Raw genomic sequence first — 23762 nt, forward strand, 5'->3', positions numbered from 1 at the left:
CTTGTTTCACTGGTAAGGGTCAAAATTTGTGTGCAGATGTGTGTGTGTGTGTGTGTGTGTGTGTATGTATGTGTGTGTGCGTGTGTGTGTGTGTGTGTGTGCGCATGCGTACTAGTTAAACAGAAGTTTGCAAATCAACAGGGAATGAATAATAAAATAAACAATAAAAAACTTGCAGAATGTTATATGTTAAGTGAAATTCAAAGGAAAAGAAGTGTGTGTGTGTGTGTGTGTGAGTGTGTGTGTGTGTGTGTATATACTTATATGTACATGTGCATGCCTGTTAGTGTTTAAGCTTAAACGGAAATACAATAATTAATAGCAAATGAATGATGAAGAATTGGCGAATGTTCCAAGTGAAATTCAAAGGAATTGAAAAGTGTGTGTGTGTGTGCGCGCGTGTTAGCATGTCTGTGACGTTTAAACAGTTGGAGTTGGAGAATCTTCAACATGAAGTGAAATTCAGACTGACATAACCGAAGCTTATGTGAGTGTATGTGTTGAAGCTTGAACAGAAATCTAAATCTATGGGTAATTAATAATGGAAAATTGGAGAATGTTTTACATTTAGTGGAATTCAGACTGAGGGAGCCAAAGAATTTGTGTGTGTGTGTGTGTGTGTGTGAAACTTAACAAAAATCTAAATTTAACAGGGAATGACTGATGAAGAATTTGAGAACGTTGTATGTTCAGTAAGTTCAGTGTCAAACGGAAATCTAGATCAACAAGGACTGAATGATGAAGAATTAGAGAATTTTGAAATTTAGAATTTTGAAAATTAATGACAGAACTTAAGTATGTGTCTGCATGCGTGCTAGTCAATAACAATTTACATTTTGCTATAATTGCAAATGGAACGAGTGTTTAAAAAAAAGAACGCTTTTTCAAAGACTAACTTTATGAACAAAACAATCAATGACTCATTTGTTCACCACTGATCTGAGTTGTCTTTCGGGTTGCTGAGCTACCGTTTCCGTGAGCCGGGCTGCAGGAGAACCACGCTGAAGGTAGACGCGATTTCTGAGGCGGCGGGGACGGCGAGCTTCCCGGCGGTGACGAGCACCCCCACACGGTCGCCATGTCTCAGGGGCAGGACGAGGCTGAGCGACAACGAGCCGCCGCAGTCACAGCCGTCCCGCGAGCTCGCCGCTGCGGGCGGGAACCCCGCCGAGTCCAGCCTCTGGACGGTGCGGTTGGACACGGAGAGAATGGCCTCCACCTTCCGGCCTCGCTCCGCCGCCAGCACCGCCATCAGGAGGTAGTGGCCGTCAGTCGGCGCCGTAAAGAAACCTGGGAGCAACATCAAATTGTTTTCGCTGATTGGTCTCAACCCCCACGGATTCAAACGTGACGCTACATCTTGGTTCTGAGGTAGACTCACCCGTATCGGGGTCGTAGTGTCCTCCGTCGTTGACCAGCACCTTATTGAAGCGAACGACGCCGACGTCTCCGTGAAACGGTGGGAGGGTGAGACCGGCCGAGAATGTTACCGTCTGCGCTGGAAACGAGAAAAAGCACCGTTGCCTGGCGCCGAACGAACTGGGGGATCTGGGGTCCGGCGGGGTTTCGTCACGTCAAATGCATTTACCCGAGTACAGCTGCGGCGCCGGGGGTTTGCTGGGTTTGGAAGATGAAGCTGTGAAAAAGAAACAGTTGAGGGTTTTTTTTTTTTTTTACATAACACTTTGACGACACGTGTGTGGAGGAGGTCACACCTGGGGCTCCCGCGAAGCCCTGGACCGGAGTCAGGCTGCCGCCCATCCCCCTGGGTAACCCAGAGGAGCTCATCCTTCCCGGGGGACCCGCCTCTCCTTTCTCCAGCACCGGTGCCGTGAGGCTGCCGCGAGGCTCCTGGTGGCGTCTCGTGACCTCCGTCTGGACCTCAACACCTGCGGGGGGCGGACAAGCGGCGAGCCAAATCCTAATAAGGCTTCAACTCTTCCGGAGCTAACATGCGCTTGCAAACAAACACGTGTACAGCACATATGAACGCCACTAGATGGTGAATCTGAATCCTATCTTTAAATTATAATTCAGACTTGCTTTAAACAGTGCTGGGAGGTCTTTGACTGCTCATTCATTTTTTGTGTGCAAGATCACATTTGATTCCATGTGTGATTTTACTGCCATTCATCCAGGTTTTTTAAAAGCACAGGCGGTTCGCCAGAGACTCTCTACTACCCAGAAAGATAAATGAATGGCAGATGGCACATTATGATGAGTGAATGAGGGAGTGAATGGTTGCATGTCTCTATAGGATGTGAACAAGGGGGTGAATGGATGTTTGTTTTGATAAGTATGTCTCTATTTAGCATGTGAATCAGGGAGTGAAAAGTTGTATTCTCGATGTGATGAAGGAATGAAAGGGTGAATGGCTGCTTGTTCCACTGTATGTCTCTATTTGGCATGTGGATAAGGGAGTAAAAGGTTGTATTCTCTACATGACAAGTGAATGACAGAGCGAATAGTTGTATGTCGCTATATGATGAGTGACTGAGGGAGTGAATGGTTGCTTGTCTCTATAGGATGTGTGAATGACAGGGTGAATGAATGCTTGTCCCGATATGTATGTCTCTATTTGGCATGTGGATAAAGGAGTGCAAGGTTGTATTCTCTATATGACAAGTGAATGAGAGGGTGAAGGTAAACGGCTATATATTTCTGGATGACTTATGAATGAGTGCATAAACATGATATGAATATAAACAAGTTATTATCTTGAATAAGCAGTAGCAACACCAAGACCTTGAGTGCAGGATAAGTGCCATAGATAATGAATGAATGAATGAATGAATGAATGAATGAATGAATGAATGAATGAACGGTACTTCTTACTCAACAAGGTCCCTTGTTAGTAGTTAGCTGACTTAACTGCAATCAGACGAGTGTCGGACCCGGGAAGGTGCAGGAAACAATAAACACAGCTCTCGTGGGGTTTGAACATGAACCAGACTTACAGCAAATGTGAGGTTTTACCGAGTTTCTGTTTTACATCACTTCAAAATGAACATCTCAAAACGGGTTTTCGTCATTTCAGTCGGGTTGAAATTAGCGATGTGACATCCTAACCTTAAATTGAACAATCTAGCAACCATGACAAGCAGCTAAGTGAGTTTTAAAAGGTGTAATTACGGCGTTCAGGGCAGGAAAGGCCTTATCCTGTTATTATGGGGGTCAACAGAGAAAATGACAGGCTGCTGTTGCAGCCCCCCCTCCAAAATAAAAATTCTGCTGTCACGAGAAAGGGGGGAAACAGCTTCATAGCCACATGCTCAATCGGCCAACACCGTGCCCCCCAGGGGGGCCAGGGTCATTTACAAGGGAAGCTGGAGGGGCCCATGTCGTGGGACTGCTGTGCAGCCTTAAAACAGCACGGGGGGGATCGGCCTCTGTATATGTGCTCATGTTTTAAATGTGCGCATTAGTTAGTGAAGCCCCCTCTCGTATAAAGCCAGGTATGTGCTCGGGTTGGCGGCTTCATTACTGGATTCAGACGGAAGGCTTGTATAAGAAGGAAGAAAGAGGCGAGCAGTAAATAGAAGCAGCTGGATCTGCGGCCACCCCCCGCCCCCACATCGCAAATCTTTTTTTTCCCCATGCCAGTCCGGCCTGACAATGCAACGACCCAGATTTGTTCTTCGTTGGAGGGCTTATCACGTCTGACCGCCGACCGGAGTGCGCCGCCCTCCGAGCCACCTTATCTCTTTTGGTTTGACCGCTGAGCCCCGAGGCCGTCTCCTCCAAGAGCTCCCTCATGATAAACATCCCATGATGCTGTTTGGGGTAAGGCCTCTCGAAATGTTCAAAACGCGAGGGGCGATGCTTGTAAATGTACGACTGATGTTTGCTAATGCACGCCGGTTCACTTCTTTCCATTCGTTCTTACTTTGCAAGCACGACATCGAGAATTCCCTCGTGCATTGGTTTTCCGAAATAACATAAAAGGCCACGGTTTTGTGTCGTGCACTAATGAGCAATGAAACCTCCCAAACTTCCCCGATGATCCACAAATCACTTTCTTCCACTCTCTCCTGACCTGTCACGGTTAACCAGTCGACATATGGCGTTTGCATTGTTTATTTTCAGAGGAGGCCCTCGGTCAGAGAGGCTGTGCTGTGAGGGATGACATGAAGTGGTGAAACCAAACATGATACCCAGTAGCTCCAAATGTATACACGCTTGGGTTCCGATAAGCTGAGTGCAGATCGGGATTCTTCCAAGCGGCGCTTTCATGGTAAGCGAAGGGTTTCTGAGGTGAAAGATGAGTGTAACAAAACGGAATTCAACATCAAGTTTGATGTTTGTTACAGACATATCTGAGAGATAAGGTAAGATAATAGTCCAACTGCTTTGCCAGAAAATAAAAAAAATTTATGAATAGTATTTTAAGTGATTTGAGACTTGGATGCAAGTATATATATATATATAAAAAAAAAAGTATAATTTTTTTTTACTTTTCCCACTGTCACTTTTATTGTTTTTTAATTCTAAATCTGTATCCTTGTATATGTATCTTATAAGTAGTATATATATAATTTCATCTCAATCAGGGGCGCGGACACCCCCTTTTTTTTGACGAGGCTTAAAACCCTTTCTTTTTGAGAAGGCTGATAGTTAGCACAAGCTATGCTAGCATAAGCTCACTCTCCTGAGGGATATCCCACGATGCACCTCCCACTCTTCCTTTCCTGCCCGCTCTCCCATCCCTCCATCTGTGCATGACGGGAACCTCATATTTTCTCCTGGGATCTCATTGGGCATCCACCTTTTTTTTCTAAGATGAATATTACAGCTATTATATATCCTGTCAGTTGTAAATTGGGATCATTTCGCCCCCCCCATCCTCGTATCCTGTTCTGTCTTTCCTCCTCTTGCTCTCTCCCTCTTTCTACCCCAACCGCTCGAGGCAGAAGGCCGCCCACATTAACTCGGGACCCGCCTGAGGTTTCTGCATCAGTAAAAGGCGGCTCATCTTGTAGAGCCGGCTTGGAAACGCTGCCGGTACTTTCAGCTAGATGCTGCACGTCCTCTCTGGTCTCAGTGTTGCTGTCAGTGATACGAGGTGACGCTCATTCGGATGGCTTCGGCGATAAAATGAAGTGATTATTGTAAGCCCGATGCCGTCATTCATACCCAGGAAAAACAGCCTTGATTATTCATGCACAGAAATGGCTTGTGAGCAGTCTGTCTTTGAGCCAAGGCGTTGCTCAATCCAAGTGGGGTCCATAAAATCAAACATGTGTCTTCAATCAGCGGAGCCGTCTTTAACGGTGCCTTAAAACCCGGCTCTCGGTCACACGCAACCCGAAGATGTTGGTAGAAAAACTAAATTCAGTTTTGATGATCGTCCGAATGTGTTCTAGCAGCTGTCACTCATTATTAATACCGCTTATACTGGACCGGGCCACAAATAGAGACATGCAACCATTCACGTCCAATGATCCTCCTGCATGTGTTTGGACTGTGGGAGGAACCTGTGGAAAACCCCATGCAGTAACGGGGAGAACATGGAGACCCCGAACAGAAAAGCCCGGCTGAACCTGCAACCTTCTGGCTAACCGCTGCAGCCATTAAGCTGCTATTTGGAAACTTGAGGATTAATTAACAGGTCGAAACCTTGGTCTAGAACCATATCTTGCCAGCATCAACAGGAAGTTTTATGATGATCCTGAACAGGAGATTAGGTGCTGAGATGCTGGCAGACACACACTGCACACACAGCGGTGGTCCACATAGTTACCTGTCTTCCCAGCGGAGCTCTCTGGTGGCACCTGGATGTCTCCGGCTGCATCGGGGAGACGGTCCTGCAGCTTTTGCAAAGTCGCCTTCAGCTGACCAACGTTTCGTGCTTGAGCCTTCACCGTTCCATTCAGCTGGTTGACACAAGTCCACAAACTCGAGACGTGTTTATTCAAGCCCTCCTTGATCCTCTGGAGGCTACCTGAGATGGGATCCAGCTTTTCGCAAACGCTCTCCACGCTGACAATTCGACTGTCCATACGCGACATCATCTTCTTCACCTCCTCGACGTCTTCCCGCCAGCCGCCGGCTTCGGCCCTCGCCTCTGCGCTCGGCTCCAGGCGGAGCGTCGTCCCTCGCTCGGCTACCGGGTCGACCTGGCGGGCATCGGGGCCTCGGGCCGCCTGAGACTGCTGAAGAACAACATCTGCCAGGGCGTCATCCAGCCTGACCAGGTGTCCTCTTAGGGAGCTCAGCTCATTGCGAATGGTCTCCATACTGGAGCTGTGATGGAGAAGTTTCCTCTGCATGCCTTCAGAGTCATTTTTGAAGCGTCCGAGAAGTTGACGCTCCATGGCATCTACAGCCGTTTGGCACTCCTGTGAGCACAGCTGGTCCAGGACAGTGGATTTATTCTCCAGGGTTTGAAAGTCACCCCTGAGGGTCTTCACTTCCCTTTGAAGAGGAACCAAAGTCTCCGTCTGAACCCCGGACGGGGGGGGCCTGCTCGCATCACTCAACAGGTTTGTCAGTCTGGCCACGGCCGAGGTCAGCTCGGCCTCCAGATCCTCTCTCAGGTTTCCGATGACCTCCGCCTGGTCTCTCTTCAGGTTCTCTTCTACTGAGGAGAACCGCGCCGCGACACTTTCCTCGGACGAGTTCACGCGACTCTCCAGGTGATTCATCCGCACCAGAATCGGGTCGGACGCCCCGGAAGCCGCGGGCCGGGCGTCGTCCCCCAGACTCTCCAGGCCGGCCTTCAGGTGTTGAATCTCGTTGCGCAGGTCAGTTTCTTTGGAGTCCATGAGCTCGGCCAGGCTGAGGTAGCTGGCTTCCTGCCCCTCGCACTGCTCCTGAACAGACATGATCTTATAATCGCACGAGCTCTTCAGATCTGACAGCTTTATCTCCACGCCCTGTATCAACTCCGCTCTCAAATCGCGGATCTTCTCATCGAGAAGGGCGCGTAGGTCCGCCTCCCCAGCCAGCGGGGCAGGAGGGGGCGTGGCCACCGCTGTCCGAGCGGCCTCCATGAGCAGATGGATCTGTCCGTCGTGGCGGTTGACGCGGCCCAGCAGCTCGTCGAGGGTCTTGCTCTTGGACTCCAGGTCGTCCGACACCTGGCCGATCTTGTTCAGGACCTCCTCCGCCGCTGTCGTCTCATACTCCGAAGACAAGCCCTGCAGCTGGAGGGCGTGCGTCTCCGCCCCTCTCGCACTGACGGGCTGCCTGAGGTTATTCAGGAGAGTAACCAGCATTTTACTGGTGTCCTCCTGAAGATCCAGCCTTAGATTCGAAGTCATGTCCGTCATCCTCCCTTGCATGTCAAGAACCATCTGGGAAAGTCGCTGAACCTCCTCCTCCAGGTGTCGCTCCCTTTGAGATCCTCCATAACCTTCCAGCAGCCTTTGACCCACCCGACCCCCCGACTGCTCCTGTCCCACCCACGGATGGCCATCTGGATCCACCTCGGACCCTGCAGGACAGAAACACAGAAGAATGGGAAACAGGGACAAAGGTGGGTGGGTGGGTGGGTAGGTAGGCAGGCAGGTAGGTAGGTAGGCAGGCAGGTAGGTAGGTAGGTAGGTAGGTAGATAGGTAGATAGGTAGATAGGTAGATAGATAGATAGATAGATAGATAGATAGATAGATAGATAGATAGACAGACAGACAGACAGACAGACAGACAGACAGACAGACAGACAGACAGACAGACAGATAGTATGATCATCTTTTACTGTGCGTGTCTGCTGTGGAGTGAGGCCGGGCCGAACGCTCCACTTGGAGGAGGCGCAGGTCTTTGACCTCCCTGCAGTGGCGGCCCTGGTATCCCGGGCAGCACCTCCACTCCAGCTCCGTCACCGTCTTGTAGGCAATCTTGTAGATGGGCCTGAAGTGCGTGCGGTACCTGGGGACACGTCGGACGATGATTTCGGCGATGATAAATCTAGTCTTCCACCGTCAAAAGCGACGAGCAGGCGCAGCCGTTGGCTCCTGCTTTTCCTCAAGTCATGACTTTCTTCAGCCTCTGCTACATCTAGATTACTTCTTTTACCTTTTTTTGGGAACACGTAATTAAATGTTTACGTCGGATGTCTGCGTGTTTCATACAGATCGCTGCTTACAAGTGCATGTTCGGTCCTTTCAGAAACTGAAATGATTAAAAACCCATCTGAGGTGAATGAAAGAATTTCTCACAGTTGGTGTAAAAGCTCAACTGTTATATATTCCAAATGTTTTCCTTTCTCGTGATATCTGTCAGTTCGTTCGACCTTACACTTCAGTTTTTGGGGGAAGACTCACCTCCTGAGTAAAATGGCTATTACATATTATTACTGCGTAATGGCACAACTCTATTACCGAGCCGGACCTACATGGTGCTGTGCTCGAAGCCCGGCTGCTGGGAGGTCTCCGCGGCCGCCACCACGGCGCAGCTCACGTTCCTGTGCACGACGTAGGCGCACCGGTTCCTGTGCGGATCCGAGAAATAAAAAAGAAAATGAAGAAATCAATGCAACCACGTCAAATAATGAAAGAGACGCGTTTTCCTCCGCGCGTCCTGGGTTACTCACTTGTTCCTTTGCCGCGTCTCGGAGCCGGAATGCGGGCTTCCCTGGTGCGGGGATCCACCGCAGCCCCGCAAAGTGAAAAGGAGGACGATGACGGGAAGCTTCATGGTTGCAGGGGGGACAAAAAAAGTCCGCCGTGGGCTCCGAAGCAGACTTCAACTTTATTGTCTCCTCGGAGGACGGCGTGGCGGGACTCCCTCCGGTGCTGACGCAGGACGCACGGCCTGCCCCTGGCCGCCCCTCCGCCCCCTCCCACAAACCTTGTCGACCCTCAAGTCTTTTTGCACTACCAGCACCCTCATTTCTACTGTATTTATATTTATACTATTTCTATATATTTTTATAACACATCGTGTTCAGAAGCCTCTTGGATGAGGGGTGAAGAAATTCAGGTCCAATTGCCAAGACAAGAAGATTTCAATAAGAATAAGAATAAGAATAAGAATAAGAATAAGAATAAGAATAAGAATAAGAACAACTTTATTAATCCCAAAGGAAATTGCAGTGCCAGAGTTACAGAAAATATAACAGTAATAAATAATAAAAGAAAGGCAGAATTAGAAATAAAAATAAACTATAAACTATAAAGTGTCTCAGTGAAACTATAAAGTGTCTTAGTGCTTAGGAACGTCAACGTGCAGTCCACCCCCCAGCAAATAAAACAAGAATCATCACTGTCGTCTCAGTAAGTCTGGTAATGTTTTGTTGCGAGTCACGAATGTTGGGGTTTATGTTGACGCTTGTTTTCTGTGTGATTTTGGGGTTGCTGGGAATTTTGTGGGTGTGGTTTGGGGTGCAAGGAATTCTTTTTTTTTTTTTTTTTTTTACTGTTTTTCTTGACTAAAAGGCTACCGCATATAGTGGGTTGCGACTGACAACAAATATCAGAAATCATCCATCTATCCACCAATCTTCTGTCACCATGGATGGTGGTCAAAGGGGAGAGAGAGAACATGGATCATGTTTGTGTAAAAAGTGCGGAAACATAGAAATGAAGAGGATTTTTTACATGATTTAATCTTCATTGCTCTGTTTATGTGCTTTGATGAATCAGGGCAGCGGTCGGGAACCTATGGCTCTTCCGGTGACGGCGTATGGCTCCCAGACAATTTAAAGTTGAAAAAAAAAAAAAAACAGTTTGGAACTGATTTTAATATACTTGTGATATATCTACAGAATACTGTCATTTTAAAGTAAACAGAAATTAGATTTGAAGATAAATTTCACGGGTCACCCATCGTCATTGTAAAGGTGAAGAAATCAATTTGATCAAATAGCCAACTAGTTCATCCTTGTAACAGAAAAGATGGCGAAAAGGAATAAAAAACGATGATTGCCGTGCATTCCAGACTGCATTTGCATTTGGATCTGCGGTATGTCTAATATGCTATGATAAAATTGCATAAATGAAACGGTCAAATATAAAGCGACACTGAGAACAAATCCATGCAGCAATAGAGGTCGCATTAAAAGTAATACATATTTAGATTCTTATATGTTAAAAATACTATATGACTCTCAATGAAATATATTTAGAAATATTTGGCTTTTATGGCTCTTCCAGTCAAAAAGGTTCAAAAAAGTCGCAGAAAAGATGTTGTGATGCATTCAATGACAGTCAGCTTTATAATAAGGCGCTGCGGCTCTACGGAAGCCCGTACAGTCCAATCACATTCTACTTCCGCGAATACGCGCGGTGCTAACTTTTCGCTTTCGTTATCGTGGAAATCCAAGTTGTTGGTTGTTTTTTTCGACTTTCGCTCACCGAAACTTTAAATTCTCGGCAGCATCCAAACGCGAACATGTCGGTGGCGGTAAAAAGCCCACAGGGATGGTTTGTCGATGCGTGTGCGCTCATCGATAAAGGCTGCTCGCGGTGTATTCGGTGGGGACGAACTCCAAAGTCAAGCGCAAAGTGTTGCTTCAAAAGGCACTTTTTTAATATCTCAAAGAGTCATTTGAGTGCTGGTGGCGGAGGGAAAGTGGACACGTCGCAGGACGCGGACACGCTATCGAAGGTAAACCAGGCAAAACCGGACACGACGTGGGTTCCTCCACGCTTGTATCACAATAGTCATCTAGTGATGTGCGAGTCGTGAACGAATCGTTCAGAAACTCGAGTCGTTTTATGACTCCCGAGTCTTGATTCCATTCCACGTCTCCATCTACTAGCTAGCTAACTGCGAGATGAGACAACATGTTACTGTTGTACGACTGCTTTGTTTTGATGCTTTAAGTTACTGGTTTATCTCGTTTCCACCTTTCCTTCCCTACTATGAGCTGTGAACAAAGAATCACAATACTCAAAGTTCACAACTCACGAAACACTCGTTAGCTTAGAGCAGACTGACTCAAATGACTCAAAATCCCGATTCTCTCTGGTGAGTGATTCCTGTCCGATTCAGTACAAAGAATCGAGTTTCCCATCTGAATCCACTCCTGTCTCCATCCCTAGTGATACGCGTGGTGAGTCCTTCACCAGAAGTATTTCACAGCAATAGATTTTAACAATTTAGCAGTGTATATTGGATTTTAACTTTATGAGACTTACCACTCACAAATAATCACCCGTTGCCATATCCACTGGAGCTCAACACTGCACACAACTCCTTTTTTTATACTTTTAAGTGGCATGTCTCCGCCTGAAATATTGTGTATCCCTGTAAATATTGTGCTGGCATTGGTTTCCCCCAGCAACTCTCCCATGTTCATTATGTTGTCATAACCATTCATGCCTAAGGTGAAGCCTTGCTTTCCGGGTGTGACGGCGTGCATTTGGTGGCACCGTCAGCTGTAACTGCCCAGTGAGGTGACCAACAAACAACCTGGTAGCCTTACTGAAGAGACTGTATTTCCCTGCCCAGCCAGTGTTCATCTCCTATGTCAGAACAGGGGATTTGAAAAAAGATAGCTGTCTTCATTTGGCATGATCTGTTTTTATGAATTTGTCACAGTTAAGTTTCTAAAAAGTTTGTTCAACATGCAACAGTAACTGACAGCTGTTCAGTCACGGGCCTGTAGTGTGCCGCGGTAAACTAGACCTGCAATATCATGGATGAGACTGACTAGATTGAGGATATAAAATGCATTTAAAGCCGCTGGAAATAAGATTGGCTTTCAATCGTATCTACAAGTAGAGTATCTGATTTTCCAGCTGTGTATGAATGGGCTTGCTGCGATTAAGGTCAAACCATCTCTGTCTTCTTTAGCAAGCATCACGATATCAAGGTACTGTGGAAATGCAAAATCAATGACAAATATCCATATAGAAAGAAATATATTTGTATACTGTATATTTCTATTTTCAATACATTGAGAGGAGCATGACCTGGATAGGACTATACATTTCCCCAGAGGTGTGAATGACGAGGTGAGGGGTTGTTTGTCTCTGTATGTAATTTGTTGTAATCTATATACAACATTCTTGTGTCACTTCATGATTCAGGGTGAACTTCTCGTGCTACGACAGTTTGGGATAGCCTTGCAGGATAAGCTTGCAGGATAAGCGGAACAGATGATGAATGAATAAATGAATGACCTGGACGATCTATAAACGCAACTGAATATTTTGTCAGTGACATAATGATTGGAATACAACTTGGAGATCAGATGAAATCCAATTATATTAAAATCAAATTAACAGTATCCTCCTTTTATTTCAGAAAAAGAAAAGGAAACGAAAACACAGCAAACTCAACCAGGGAGAAATAGATGCGCAGGCCTTTCACGAGGAGGTTGGTAAGATCACGGTCTTTAAATCTCAGAGTTGTTCTAGAAAGCTTCATTTGGCAAGATCTGTTTTTGTTCATTTTTTACAATCAAGCCTTTTTCAACATGCAACACTAATTGACAGTTGTTCAGTCATGGCCCTGGTGCATGCCACGGTAAAATCAAGCTGCAGTGTCATGAATGAGATTGACTAGATTGAAGATATAAAATGCAAATAAAGCCACTGGAGATAAGATTGGCTTTCAATCACATCTACAAGTAGAGTATCTGATTTGGGCCTGCACACTGCTTGCGGGGATTATGGTCAAATCATATCTGTCTTCTTTAGCAAGCACCAAGGTACTGTCTGAGATAGTAAGCGAGGATGTCGATGGGGTTTGTGTGCAAAGGTACAAAGGATCTCGTAGTAAAAACAGCAGCAGTGCTAACAGCTACAAGCTTACGGTGATATGACGGGATTAATGATGGGCGCCTGGCAGGACGCAGCAGCGGCTTCAGGGCCTGGGAAGCGGGACATCCCGGGGAATCGCGAGAATACGCAAGTTACTATCATGCAGAGAAACTGAGTCCAGTTGCCACCACAAGTTTTGACCAGGATGACTGAGAAACATCGTAGAGAATGTAAAAGTAAAATCGTTAATTCATGTTTTAAGAAAATGTCACCGCCCTGAGAAACGGATCTCTTCTGTGTGATTGTGCAGATCAGGTCTGTTATTCTGGAAGGAACCAAGTCCTTAGTGGATTCTGCCAAATCGCTCGGATTTCTGAAGAGGAGGGCAGAGTCGTCGGACGAGGAGCCTCCCTGCCAAGAGTGCAGCCTTGCCGGTCTTTGTGACATGGCTAAAGAGCTTCCTCTAGTGGACGACAAGGAACAGGGAAACTCTGTGCAGTCGCTTGTCGCCGAGGACGGCACGACGTCACATCTCGACCTGTTCTCCCGGGTAACGGAGAACGCGGCGAGCTGCGGCGCGGTAGTCGCACTGATGGGGGAGGAATACGTGATTCCCCCACGCACAGCTTTCCTGCTCTCTGATTTCACTAGAATACAACCTCTTGTCCTTTGTGAGTAAACAGATGTGAAAAGCCACAGAATCGACAACCGAACCCACCACTCGTATTACATCTGGTGCAATTCTCCACCCAAGATCTTTGGATGTCAGTATCTAATAACAGTTGTTTCCCCCAACATCAATTTCTAAAGCTGCTTGTGTTTTGCTTGCCTAGATGGAAGAAAGTTTGATTTAATAGTCATGGACCCGCCGTGGGAAAACAAGTCCGTTAAGAGGAGTCGTAGGTGAGTGAACATCATGGTAAGACGTGGGGAAAATTTAGTTTTTTGTCCATTCAAATGCACATGAAGTAACTTCACAAATAAAGGCCAAAAGCCACAACAACACGCTCAAACCTAAATCTGTGCTAATAGGCTCGCTAACGGTTCCAATTTATTTATCATTTATTACTAGTTTTACAAGAAAAGCTGTTTTCACCAAAACCCAGAAAGAAATTGTGCATTTGTATCCTACTTTTCCCCCTCCGTAGCTCTGACCTCTAAACATAGAACTAAGCTCAAGTAGATAAAGTAATCCCACCTCAAGCCGCTGTACGAGTAAACAGCTGTAAATAGACGATTTATTTGAAGATAGGTGCTAAACAGTCACTCTCCCTGAAATGTGTATCTCAATGATTCTGACTTGTGAACCCGCAAAAGGAGCACACAATGCTAGTCTTCAGCAAAGTATGCACGCTGCAACACGCTCACGTTTTGATTTTCAAATCGATACTCCATTCACATTTGAGCCATGTCTTCTGCTTTTATCAGATGTTCATTGGTAGTTCAATCAGTCTGTGACTGCGTGCCGATGTCAGCCCTCGACAGTGTTCATCGGAAAATCCGACAGATTCCGAAGATTTGAAGATTTCTAGATAAACGTTTACTTTCATCTGCGCAAATACGCGATCGCAAAAGCTTTATGTTGCAGTTCCTGACAGAGGCCCTGTATTAATCTAACACAACTTGTTCGTTCTGAATCTTCTTTCTCTATGAAGGTACAGCACTCTGCCCTGGTCTCAGTTGAAGCAGCTCCCCATCTCATGCCTGGCATCCCAAAACTCTCTGGTGGTCACCTGGGTCACAAACAGGCCGAGCCACCTGCGCGCCGTCTGTGACGAGCTCTATCCGCACTGGGGGTTGGAGGTTGTCGCCAAATGGTTCTGGGTTAAGGTGCGCTTGTCGCTTCCTTTGGTTGCCACCCCCGAATGCTAAAGCGGGAACTTATCTCAACTGTGTCCAATCCTAGTGTCTCTCTGCTTGAAGGTAACCACAGCCGGAGAGTTTGTGTTTCCACTCGATTCACAGCACAAGAAGCCGTATGAGGTGTTGGTCCTGGGCCGATGCCGTCCCCCTGCTGCCTCAGCAGATCATTCCTCAAGGTGCACCATGAATCAAATGCATCTCCACTATATTTAAATCAATGCTTTTTTAACGTTTCCTCTTTTTAAATATCAACTTTCAGCTCCTCGGAAATGTCAGAGGCCCCTGTGGAAAATCACCGTTTGATTATCAGTGTCCCATCCGTCTTCCATTCCCAGAAGCCCCCGCTCTCAGGTGGATAATCACATTTTTTGGGGGGGGGGATGGTTCTGCTAGAAGCCTGGGAAAATAGCATGTCATTAGTTCTTCCACCAGAGGGCAATGCTGCAACACTGACCGGTGTTGTCTGTCTCACCGCGCAACTTCAGTGTAATCCTCAACCCTTTGTTCCAAACACAATTGGCTCCAAGTCCGTTGTGACTCTAGAAATGCTTTCAGGACTTAAATCTAAAACGTACTGTACTTTGTGAAATGTGCCTCTGTTCTAGAGGACCACACGTAGTTGTTGCTGAGGCTGGGTAAAAAAAAAAAACAGAACAAAAAAAAAACACACCTTTTTTGGTGAATGAATCAGTAATGAATTGGTGATGTGATTTTCAAAGGAAAATTCTGTTTTTGAATATCATATCAATATCCACAGAACACAGTCCCACAGTCCTCCTCGCACTGTAGTTGCGGAGGACTTGAGTTTACAGTAGCTGCTGCGTCCCACCTGTGCCCTGCGTACTGAAAATGAATGTAAGACCTTGACAGCGTATATGACGTGACTCTGGGAAAAAAGAAATGATGGTTGACGTCACCCTCGCCCCCCACCACCGCCGCCGCCGCCGCCATCCTTTTAAGGGAACACAATTTAATGCGAACAAAACGCTTGTTTGATGGTGAAATAAGAACAGTCACAAACGCATATATCTTTATATAATATGGACTACGGAGGTTGCTATTTTTAGTATGATACTAACATTATGATTTATTTGTGTAATATACAGATAGGATACATCAGGGAACAGGTATTTATTTTTGCAAGTTTACTTAGTTCCCTTCCTTAGATACAAGGATGCATGAAAATTAAAAAAAAAAAAAAAGGACTCAGCATGTTTGGATACTTTTTAGAATTATTTTAACAACGTAAGTGCTGTTGGAGTGGCAGAGGCCGTAGTGTGGGTAAAGGTGGTGCATCTCACTGCATTTCATGTCCAAGTCCGTTTACCAACGCCCCCTTTTTTGTGGCAGGAGTTAGAAAGCTGTGGTGGCGGTGGGTGTGGCTCCGACCCATGGGTGAAAATGATTCCAAATTGCAGAGTGCCACGTAATAAAAGAAAGGGCTAATCTACATTATGATCAAGATCAGAAATTCCAGATTTGCTTTTTTTTCTTATTTTTGCAGACATCTGAAGGATTTGCAAGTGGATCCTTATTATTGTAAATTTCAAATTTGCCTCCAGCCCACAATCACCTTCATCCCCGAGATGCTTTTTTTTGTGTGTGTGTGTGTGCTAAAGCTGAGCGTGTCGGTGTCGTGTCTGCCCGGAAGCTGCAGCCCGTGAACCCGCTGCGCCGAGAAACCCTGACCCATTTCTCCTCCCCCCTCTCACACGGGGATCTTGCCACTGACATTCCTGGTTGCTATGGAGAGATTGGGGGGCACCGTTACTCCATTACAAACACAGCGCATCCTTGCCAGATGGTCAAGCTGCAGGGAAAAAATAAAAAATAAAAAATGGAGAATGACTAGGCGTGCAGATTCTATTAATTAGGGTTCCCCAACAACTTGCAAAAATGTTAAAATTAATTCCCTTTCCAACTTGGTGTTATAATTAGTGGCTGCATATCTCATTTAGCAGCATACTGCCAATTATGTGTGTTTCATTACTTGTAATTAAGGGATAGATCTACAACCGTAATCTGCGCTACACAGCGTCTCATCGGCTACAACACCATTAAGCTTTTTATGGACTATTATTCCATTTTTGATTCGATCGTTATCCGGTTTGTCTTTTAATTTAACATTTTTAAACAAAAAGAAAAAAAAATCTTTTTATTTTCAAGCTAAATTGCAGAAAGTGGGATTTCCTTTTTTTTTTTCCTCGGCATTATGGCATCACACAGGGTCAGCAGGAATAACACGATCTTGCCACGCTGCTTGAATTTTGAGTATTTAATGTAGCTTATTCCAAAAAATTTAAGATTTCTGGTACAATTATGAGACATCGAGGTAACGCCCAATCGAGTCGTCGCCAGGGAAGTAGTCACTTTGCGATGTAGCATCATCTTCGTGTCCATCAGCATTTCCGCTTACAACCTGGAGACGTGATTCTTCTCATCAAACATCTTAGAATCGCCAGCTAAAACTCCCAAGCGCACCGTCGCACTTACCACTGACAGTTAGTTCCAGATGCTTAACCCGAGATTAGAAGAGTGGTGAGTCGAAGCAAGTCGTTGTAAAAACTGTTAAAGATGAGAGACTTTAAACTAACGGAGCCTTACGTAAAAAACATAATTAGTTGGCTCTTTACTCGGCTAAACCCGGACAAGCCCTGAATAGAACGCGAGGGGACTGCCTGCGCTATTTTTAGACTGAATGTATTGAAGGTATAAGTGGTACTGTCTGTTTGAGCTCCGGTATTGCCTCCGTTTGGGTTCAAGACGGTAATTAGACCCCTTTTCAACTTTGGTGAGCTGAGTCACCGCTTGGGCCGAATTACCTGGAGAGGGGCTTGTTTGGCCTTTCTGATCCGAGACTCTTGTCCGCCTGATGCGCGTAAAAACCAGAGATCGGCAGTCGGGACGCAGCGCCGCGCAGGACTGTTTCGGGATCAGACCTCTTGAGCTCATTAACTCCCTGAGTGGCGGGCGCAGCCGGAGACGGAGGAGGTGATCTGTCAGGTGCACCGTTATGGAAATATCATCACTTCTAGACTCAAGGTCACTCTGAGTCAGAGGCGGGCAGCTGCCACCGCTGGCCTTTTGCAGAGTAACAACCAAAGTACTGGAGTTTGATCTAACGGCGGATCTATTTTATCCCGACGCCGTATTTATTTATCACGTGATGATTAGGTGCGTCTTAAAATAAAACCGAGCCGCGCTCAGGTACACGTTGCGATCTATCCTGTCATGGCTTTAATTTTTTTCCCTTTTTTTTCGCCATAAATAGAAGTGCCGTTTCCGCTGAGCAATTGGTAATTGCACCATAAAAAGTGCACCATTCAAGAACACTCGCGGCAGCAAGGTCGCTGCCCGATCTCGTGCCCGCATCGCCTCGTAAGATTCATTAGCCGAAACAACGTTGTCTGTACATAACGGGCCAGTGGTCGAATATTAAGCATTTAACGTTCCAAGGTGATCGCCGGTATTGGAGTTTACTTGAAAAGGATATAGTTTTTTTGGCATGAATGTGTTGTAATAAAGCATCGCCAGCAAAGGATCAACATACTTTTAGATGATAATCTAGAATCCAATAGCAAGTTAACATATGTCTTAAAGTAACACACAGAATACTAAGTGAAAAATGATACTTTCATTACATCCGCTCTCCTGAGAGAGAACTCACATGAACAAAATACAAAACGAAGCCCCTACTGTCTATGCGCGCGCACACACACACACACACACACACACACACACACACACACACACACACACACACACACACCAGTGGTTGAAACTCATTTTGCCAGAGAGGGCAGTGAAACACTTCATCACAGACGCTCCCAAAATGTGTTTGCCTTCTTTGTGTAGTCTACATTTTATACTACTATAATTGCGTAATTCATCCGGACATGGATCCGTCCCCGTCGCATGGTCGTGTTAACCTTGTCTTGCTTATACAATAATTAATTTATACCTTTTCTTTGTAATATATAGAGGTTTTGAGGCCGTATGTAGGGGCGGAGGCCCGGTGCCTGGAGCTGTTCGCCCGGAGCCTGCAGCCAGGGTGGACCAGCTGGGGCAACGAGGTGCTCAGATTTCAGCATACAAGCTACTTCACCGTGATGCCCTCTGAGGATCCAGTGGAGCTCGGTGAAGATGAGTCCGCTGAAGAGCCCGAAGACAACACCGTCCCTTTGCTGTCCCCCTGTGAACTAAAACCTCTCCCACAGAATTTGTCCGTCGCTTTTTAATAATGAAGCAACGTCAAGATGTGTCTATAAGCTTTTGATCAGTTCTTCTAATTCTCGTGGGACCTCAGTTTTTCTTTTTTTTTTTTTTTTTTTTTTTTATCTGGGTCCATTTTTAAAGATAGTGAGTCAGAGTGAAGTGATGATGCAGTTGGAGAGATGAAAGTGCATTTTTGTGGGGATGTGTTTTGAACCCAACTTCCAACATTGCTATCAGATAAACAACACCCTATGTTTGTTTTGGGCTGTGGAGTAATCTCGGGCTCACCATCACGGTGGCCATCAAGCTATCGCTAATTTTGGCAGATTTTTTTGCCCGATCAGAACTAAATTTTAAAAAAAAGTCTCACAACACTAACAAAGTCAAACTAATTTCCGGTTAAGCACCGCATCAACGCCGTGTTTTCAACTTCAAGCGGCGTGTTTTCTAAATTTTCAACGTTTCCATGGAGCGACGGCGGTCATACTTTTAACCGTCAGCATCACCATTAAGCTGTCATTTCCTTTTGGTCACAGCTTCTCTAATGAGTCGGTAGTCTCCAGAGGAGGGAGCGGTGTTGTTGTGTAGCGTTGTGGGAAAGAGCAGGGGTGATTTATGGCAGCTGAGGATGACAATGCCGCCACGGCCTGGTACACATCACAGATAATGAAGCCGGTGCGTCCCGAGCAAGATCGTTTACACCTCATCTTGTCCACGGTCAGTTGAAAAACACACTTTTCCATTGAAATATTTTCACCCCGATGGCAAAGAAGCAGGGATGCGGCAGTGTGATTGCCACCAGAAAACGTCAATGAAATACACAGAATATGCAGTCGAAATTCTTCAACTTTGGTGAATTACACACATCCTGATGAGAGATGCTGCTATATGCCGGTTTACTCTGTTCTTTGTATGTACTAGAAAATGTGGTATTTAGCCATTTAATGTAAAAACAAGTGAAGGTGAAAACCTTTTTTTTGTTCAATACCTTTTCCATGACACGGTTATAATGCGACAGATTGATGCAAATCGGCAAGCTACTATCTTTTAATTGCGTAATGCCTTTTCACATGTGACTTTTCTTCTTATCAAAGTTTTTATGGAACAAGTTTAAATAAAGTGGAATGTTGAACCACCTTAATGCCACAGCTCAACCGACACGTGTTGAACATAATGGTGGAACACATTATGCAACGCGGGGGGGTTAGAGCCCTTCAGTCATTCAATGCTGTTGTTTATGTTCCCACAGAAACTAAAGGTAAATTGAAGACCTTGAAAGTCATAGAAAACCTTTCAGATGCAGACGAATGGTAGCTATACTTTTCAAGCTATGGTGCTGTAGGGGAAGCTATACACTGAAATCCACCCTGGCATCTAGAGCCAAGTGATATCTTGCAGTTGTGGCAATTACAGCTCAAGCAGATCAGACTTGGGCGTTTAGTGCCCGCTCCCTGGTTTGAAGGTCAGGTTTGCACCGTTTGTAGCTAATCGCGGTTTTGCTGCTATAAAAACACAAAGTTTTTCTATCCTCAGGAAAGTTAACACAAACCAGACAGCTTTGGATCTAAAACAAGAGACCCTTCTTCCTGTAAAATAATATATTTATTTAATGGTGGAGGGGAATAGTGCAGAGCATAGAGGATGCAAACTGGATTCACAAACTGGGTAGGGTGTTGAAAACCTTCAAAAAAAAGGGGCAATAAATTAAAAAAGGAATTTTCAGAAATATGTTTCCAGAAATGAGACAGTAACCACATCAAACAACAATTTTTCATCTTTGCAAATGTGCTTATCTATCCGGCGTTATCTTTGCGTCGCCGCTGGAAATCAAATTCAAGAAGCCGTCACGTCATCGCAAACAGTCGGGCCTTCTGTCTTTGTCCTCCCCTCTCATCGTGCTCTCCTCGCCGCTTCTGTTATTTGCCTCCTTTTCTCAGTATTCATCTTCTAACTGCGCGATCACTCCCTAAAAGCCGAGATTGCAGAATGATGTCACCGTGGTCATCTTCCAGGCGCCAGCCACTAGAGCATGTCCTGTCAAACTCTAGATGAAGTACGGCAGTGAAAACCCGGGCTACCCTCTTCTTCCAGCAGTCAGAACGCACTACGTCTCTTGTTTAATTTTTATTAGGCTCTTTAGGTGGGTCCAGGCTGGAGGAGAAAGTTAATTCTTACCACTTGTTAATATGGTAGATACTACTGTTCCATATTTACATTACCATATGGAAATAATTGTACTATCTTTGATCAAGAGTCTAAAATGTATAATTTGAGACCACTTAATAATGATTATTATGGCATTATTGCAAAAATAAGCTTGTTATTTATTGTTTTGTTTTTTGTGTTATTGCTACCTATCTGGCTTCACTGTGGACAGCAAACAAATGTCATTGCATAGGGAAACACTTCCTGGACCATACAATAACCACATTTATTTTCATGCAATTTGACCGTGAAATAAGTTGCAGTCTCATTTTGTAGCTTTTGACTCTCTATAGTAATAATAACAATAATCACTGTTATTATTGGAAGCACTGAACTTAAATACTCTATATAGTAGTAATTGTTGTTATTATTGTAAGCCTTTATTTAAGCATTTGTACTCGGTAAATCATATTCTTTGCGGGGTTGCAATTACGGGGTGGGATACCACGCCAAGTCTGTGCTTACACAGCCTGCTGGCTTATTGGCTGGTGTGCATTCTGTTATTAATGCTTAACACAATTATTTCCACTCACCCTCAACCGTCTTATAACCCCTAAGGAATAGACCAGTGTTTGGGACCCTGATGCAAATTCACAAGGCCGCATGGCTGTGTCGATCTGACAAAAACATCACAGTGTAGAGATGAACCAGTGAAGTATTTTTCCATTCAGATCCTTGATATGAACCGGCAACCTGACATCGCCTCGACTCAAACCTGCGCAGCTGCATGTCTGCCAGCAGAGGCCGGCTCAAAACAGGATTGGCCATCAAACATAAAAATGGGACATAAATATGCTTTACTGTTTGTCTATTACTAGAACAAAGAATTTGCAATTCATAACATTTTAACCCAGGGGCACCAGCATTGTTTTAATGGCATAATGCAAGCACGGTTGTTGACATATGGAGGTTGCGCGCGTTAACTTTGGCTTTCTGCTAGCGTTAACTTCCACTTGGTACGGTGTTTACCCTAATAATGCCACCTTGTTCTGCTTTTGGGTCCAATTTCCAGCCCAAGGGAAACAAAGGGAGTGATGCTAGGCTACTCGGCTTTCAAAGGGACGAGAAGAGAAGGAAGGAGCGGGAAAATGCTTCTCTCCAGATGCATTTGACGCATTTAGTTGAACTAAGTAGCTGACAGTGCTCACGGGTGCTGCAGTTTCTTTCACAGGCATACAAAAGGTCCTCGGGAAACAAGTGAAGCACGCTGCTGGAAGAAATCCCACGGGGAGGAGATGCTGGATGTGCGAGGACGTCAACAACCCGCTAGTGCAGAAGTAGCATCTGATGAGAAAAGCCAGAGAGTCGGCACGATCATGGAGGAAGCTGACGACAAGTCACCTAGTTGGTCAGCACGACGATTTGTAAGTCTACGGCGGACAGTTAATGACAAAAAGCGGAGCTCCTGAAAATTGGCACTCTCTCTGTTAGCATAGCAACGCAGTTGCCACACGCACGCCAGCGGCTTTTGTCGACTCTTGCCTCTTTGCATCTTTGTTGGACCTTATTTTTATGCTCATACAACACTGCACTTCTGTCTCCAGTGTTCTCCTCCTCGCTCACGTCTCTCAGATTCAAACGGGAAGGGGCTGTGCAGATGACATGCTGTTGCAACGTAAGGTCCGAGCCAAGGGCCAACCCCGTGATGTCACTGCCCTGACAGCATTGGGACGTAAACAACAATGGCGGCCTACGAGTGAAAAGTTTTCTTACAATTTTATACAATTTTTTTTGAGACATTTTTTCAATGTTTTTATGTAGCTGGGCCAAGTATTGATCAAATAGGGGAATAACATCTTGGCAACCTGGGGTCCCTTTAACAACTCCTCTCCCTGATCTGAAATTTGCATTGCCACAGATTGACTCATCCCCATGAGTGAAAGGTGGCGAGAGTAGCGCGGGAGCTGAGGGAGAGGAGAACCGTCACATTAAAATATCTAATTGAACCGGTTCCCATTTCTTAAAAATCCTCCCAGTCTGAGCTACAGGGGCAACATTGGCACCTGTGTCTGAAAGTGGCTTGTTTTTGATTTCACAGGAGGGAATGAATTGAGCTTTCAATGTATCAGATGACCAGGGGACAGAAGTTTGCTCTGATTAGATGGGATGCTTGCAGTAAGCCGAGGATTCGTTTGTCCGGTGGCTCCAGTGTGCGGAGAGACTACCCGTGCTGCCAATGGTAAACTTTCACACGTATTTCCCATGCAACCGCGGCTATGAGAGAGCTGTGGAAAATATTGCTGTAAATAGTGAGATGCTTTGTCAACAACCGGGTTCACAGAGGGAGAAAAACAAACCCTTTGGTTTGAGACAGCCGCACCGCAAACTGGCAGCCATCTCGGCTCCTTCTCCCACAGGAGGCTACTGGGGGGGATGAGAGAGATAATTATTTCCTAAGAGGTGCTGCTTTCCCCCCACCGCCCATCTCAATCCCAAGGCCCTGTCTTCAGTTCCACCCTGACAAGGCGCACTCTCAAACTTCTGAAAAGTCAGAGCCCGCAAATGAAGGACCGCCAACACTTAGAGATTTCGTCAGCCGTCTCAGTAAGAATCATCAGAGAAAGTGTGAAATTAAAGTGGAGTTTGCAGGCGTAGGAATAATTCCCAGGGCGCACATTCATTATCAACCCCAGTGTTGATGCGGCTCCAGAATGATCTTACATTTCTGCAGGAGAGTTTTGTCTTTAAAAAAAAAAAAAAATACAACGGAGCGGGATATTTTTATCCGGGGCATCTCCTTCTTCTTAAAGGCTGTCGGTTGCAAGCAAATCAGCAAACATTAAAATGCTGATTTCTCACACCTCTCTATTGTTATTCCGTTCGTACAGACA

The 23762-nt window shown here is 45.5% G+C and overlaps 2 protein-coding genes across 3 annotated transcripts; one reads left to right on the plus strand and one right to left on the minus strand.

Annotated features, from left to right (window-relative positions):
• Positions 1-637: 637 nt before the first annotated feature.
• emilin2b (elastin microfibril interfacer 2b) lies at positions 638-8663 on the minus strand. Its single transcript, XM_086151625.1, has 8 exons — positions 8532-8663; positions 8334-8429; positions 7698-7867; positions 5741-7435; positions 1716-1889; positions 1589-1636; positions 1382-1498; positions 638-1290 (listed from the first exon to the last, which is right to left on the minus strand). The coding sequence occupies exons 1-8, from the start codon at positions 8633-8635 to the stop codon at positions 965-967; spliced, it is 2730 nt and encodes a 909-aa protein (XP_086007751.1). The 5' UTR covers positions 8636-8663; the 3' UTR covers positions 638-964.
• Positions 8664-10218: 1555 nt separating this feature from the next.
• Positions 10219-19862, plus strand: mettl4 (methyltransferase 4, N6-adenosine). 2 transcript variants are annotated; one of them, XM_086150329.1, is made up of 8 exons: positions 10219-10546; positions 12191-12262; positions 12959-13319; positions 13482-13551; positions 14304-14478; positions 14572-14687; positions 14771-14862; positions 18493-19862. In XM_086150329.1, exons 1-8 carry the CDS (start codon positions 10331-10333, stop codon positions 18747-18749), a joined length of 1359 nt encoding a protein of 452 aa, XP_086006455.1. In that variant the 5' UTR covers positions 10219-10330; the 3' UTR covers positions 18750-19862. The 2 variants fall into 2 exon arrangements, with proteins under 2 accessions (XP_086006455.1, XP_086006456.1); XM_086150330.1 differs by having other exon boundaries at positions 10413-10546; positions 12191-12266.
• Positions 19863-23762: the final 3900 nt, after the last annotated feature.

The sequence above is a fragment of the Fistularia commersonii genome, chromosome 8, assembly GCF_037954325.1.
Source record: "Fistularia commersonii isolate RoL2024-O1a breed Wild chromosome 8, RoL_Fcom_v1.0, whole genome shotgun sequence".
NCBI lineage: Eukaryota > Metazoa > Chordata > Actinopteri > Syngnathiformes > Fistulariidae > Fistularia > Fistularia commersonii.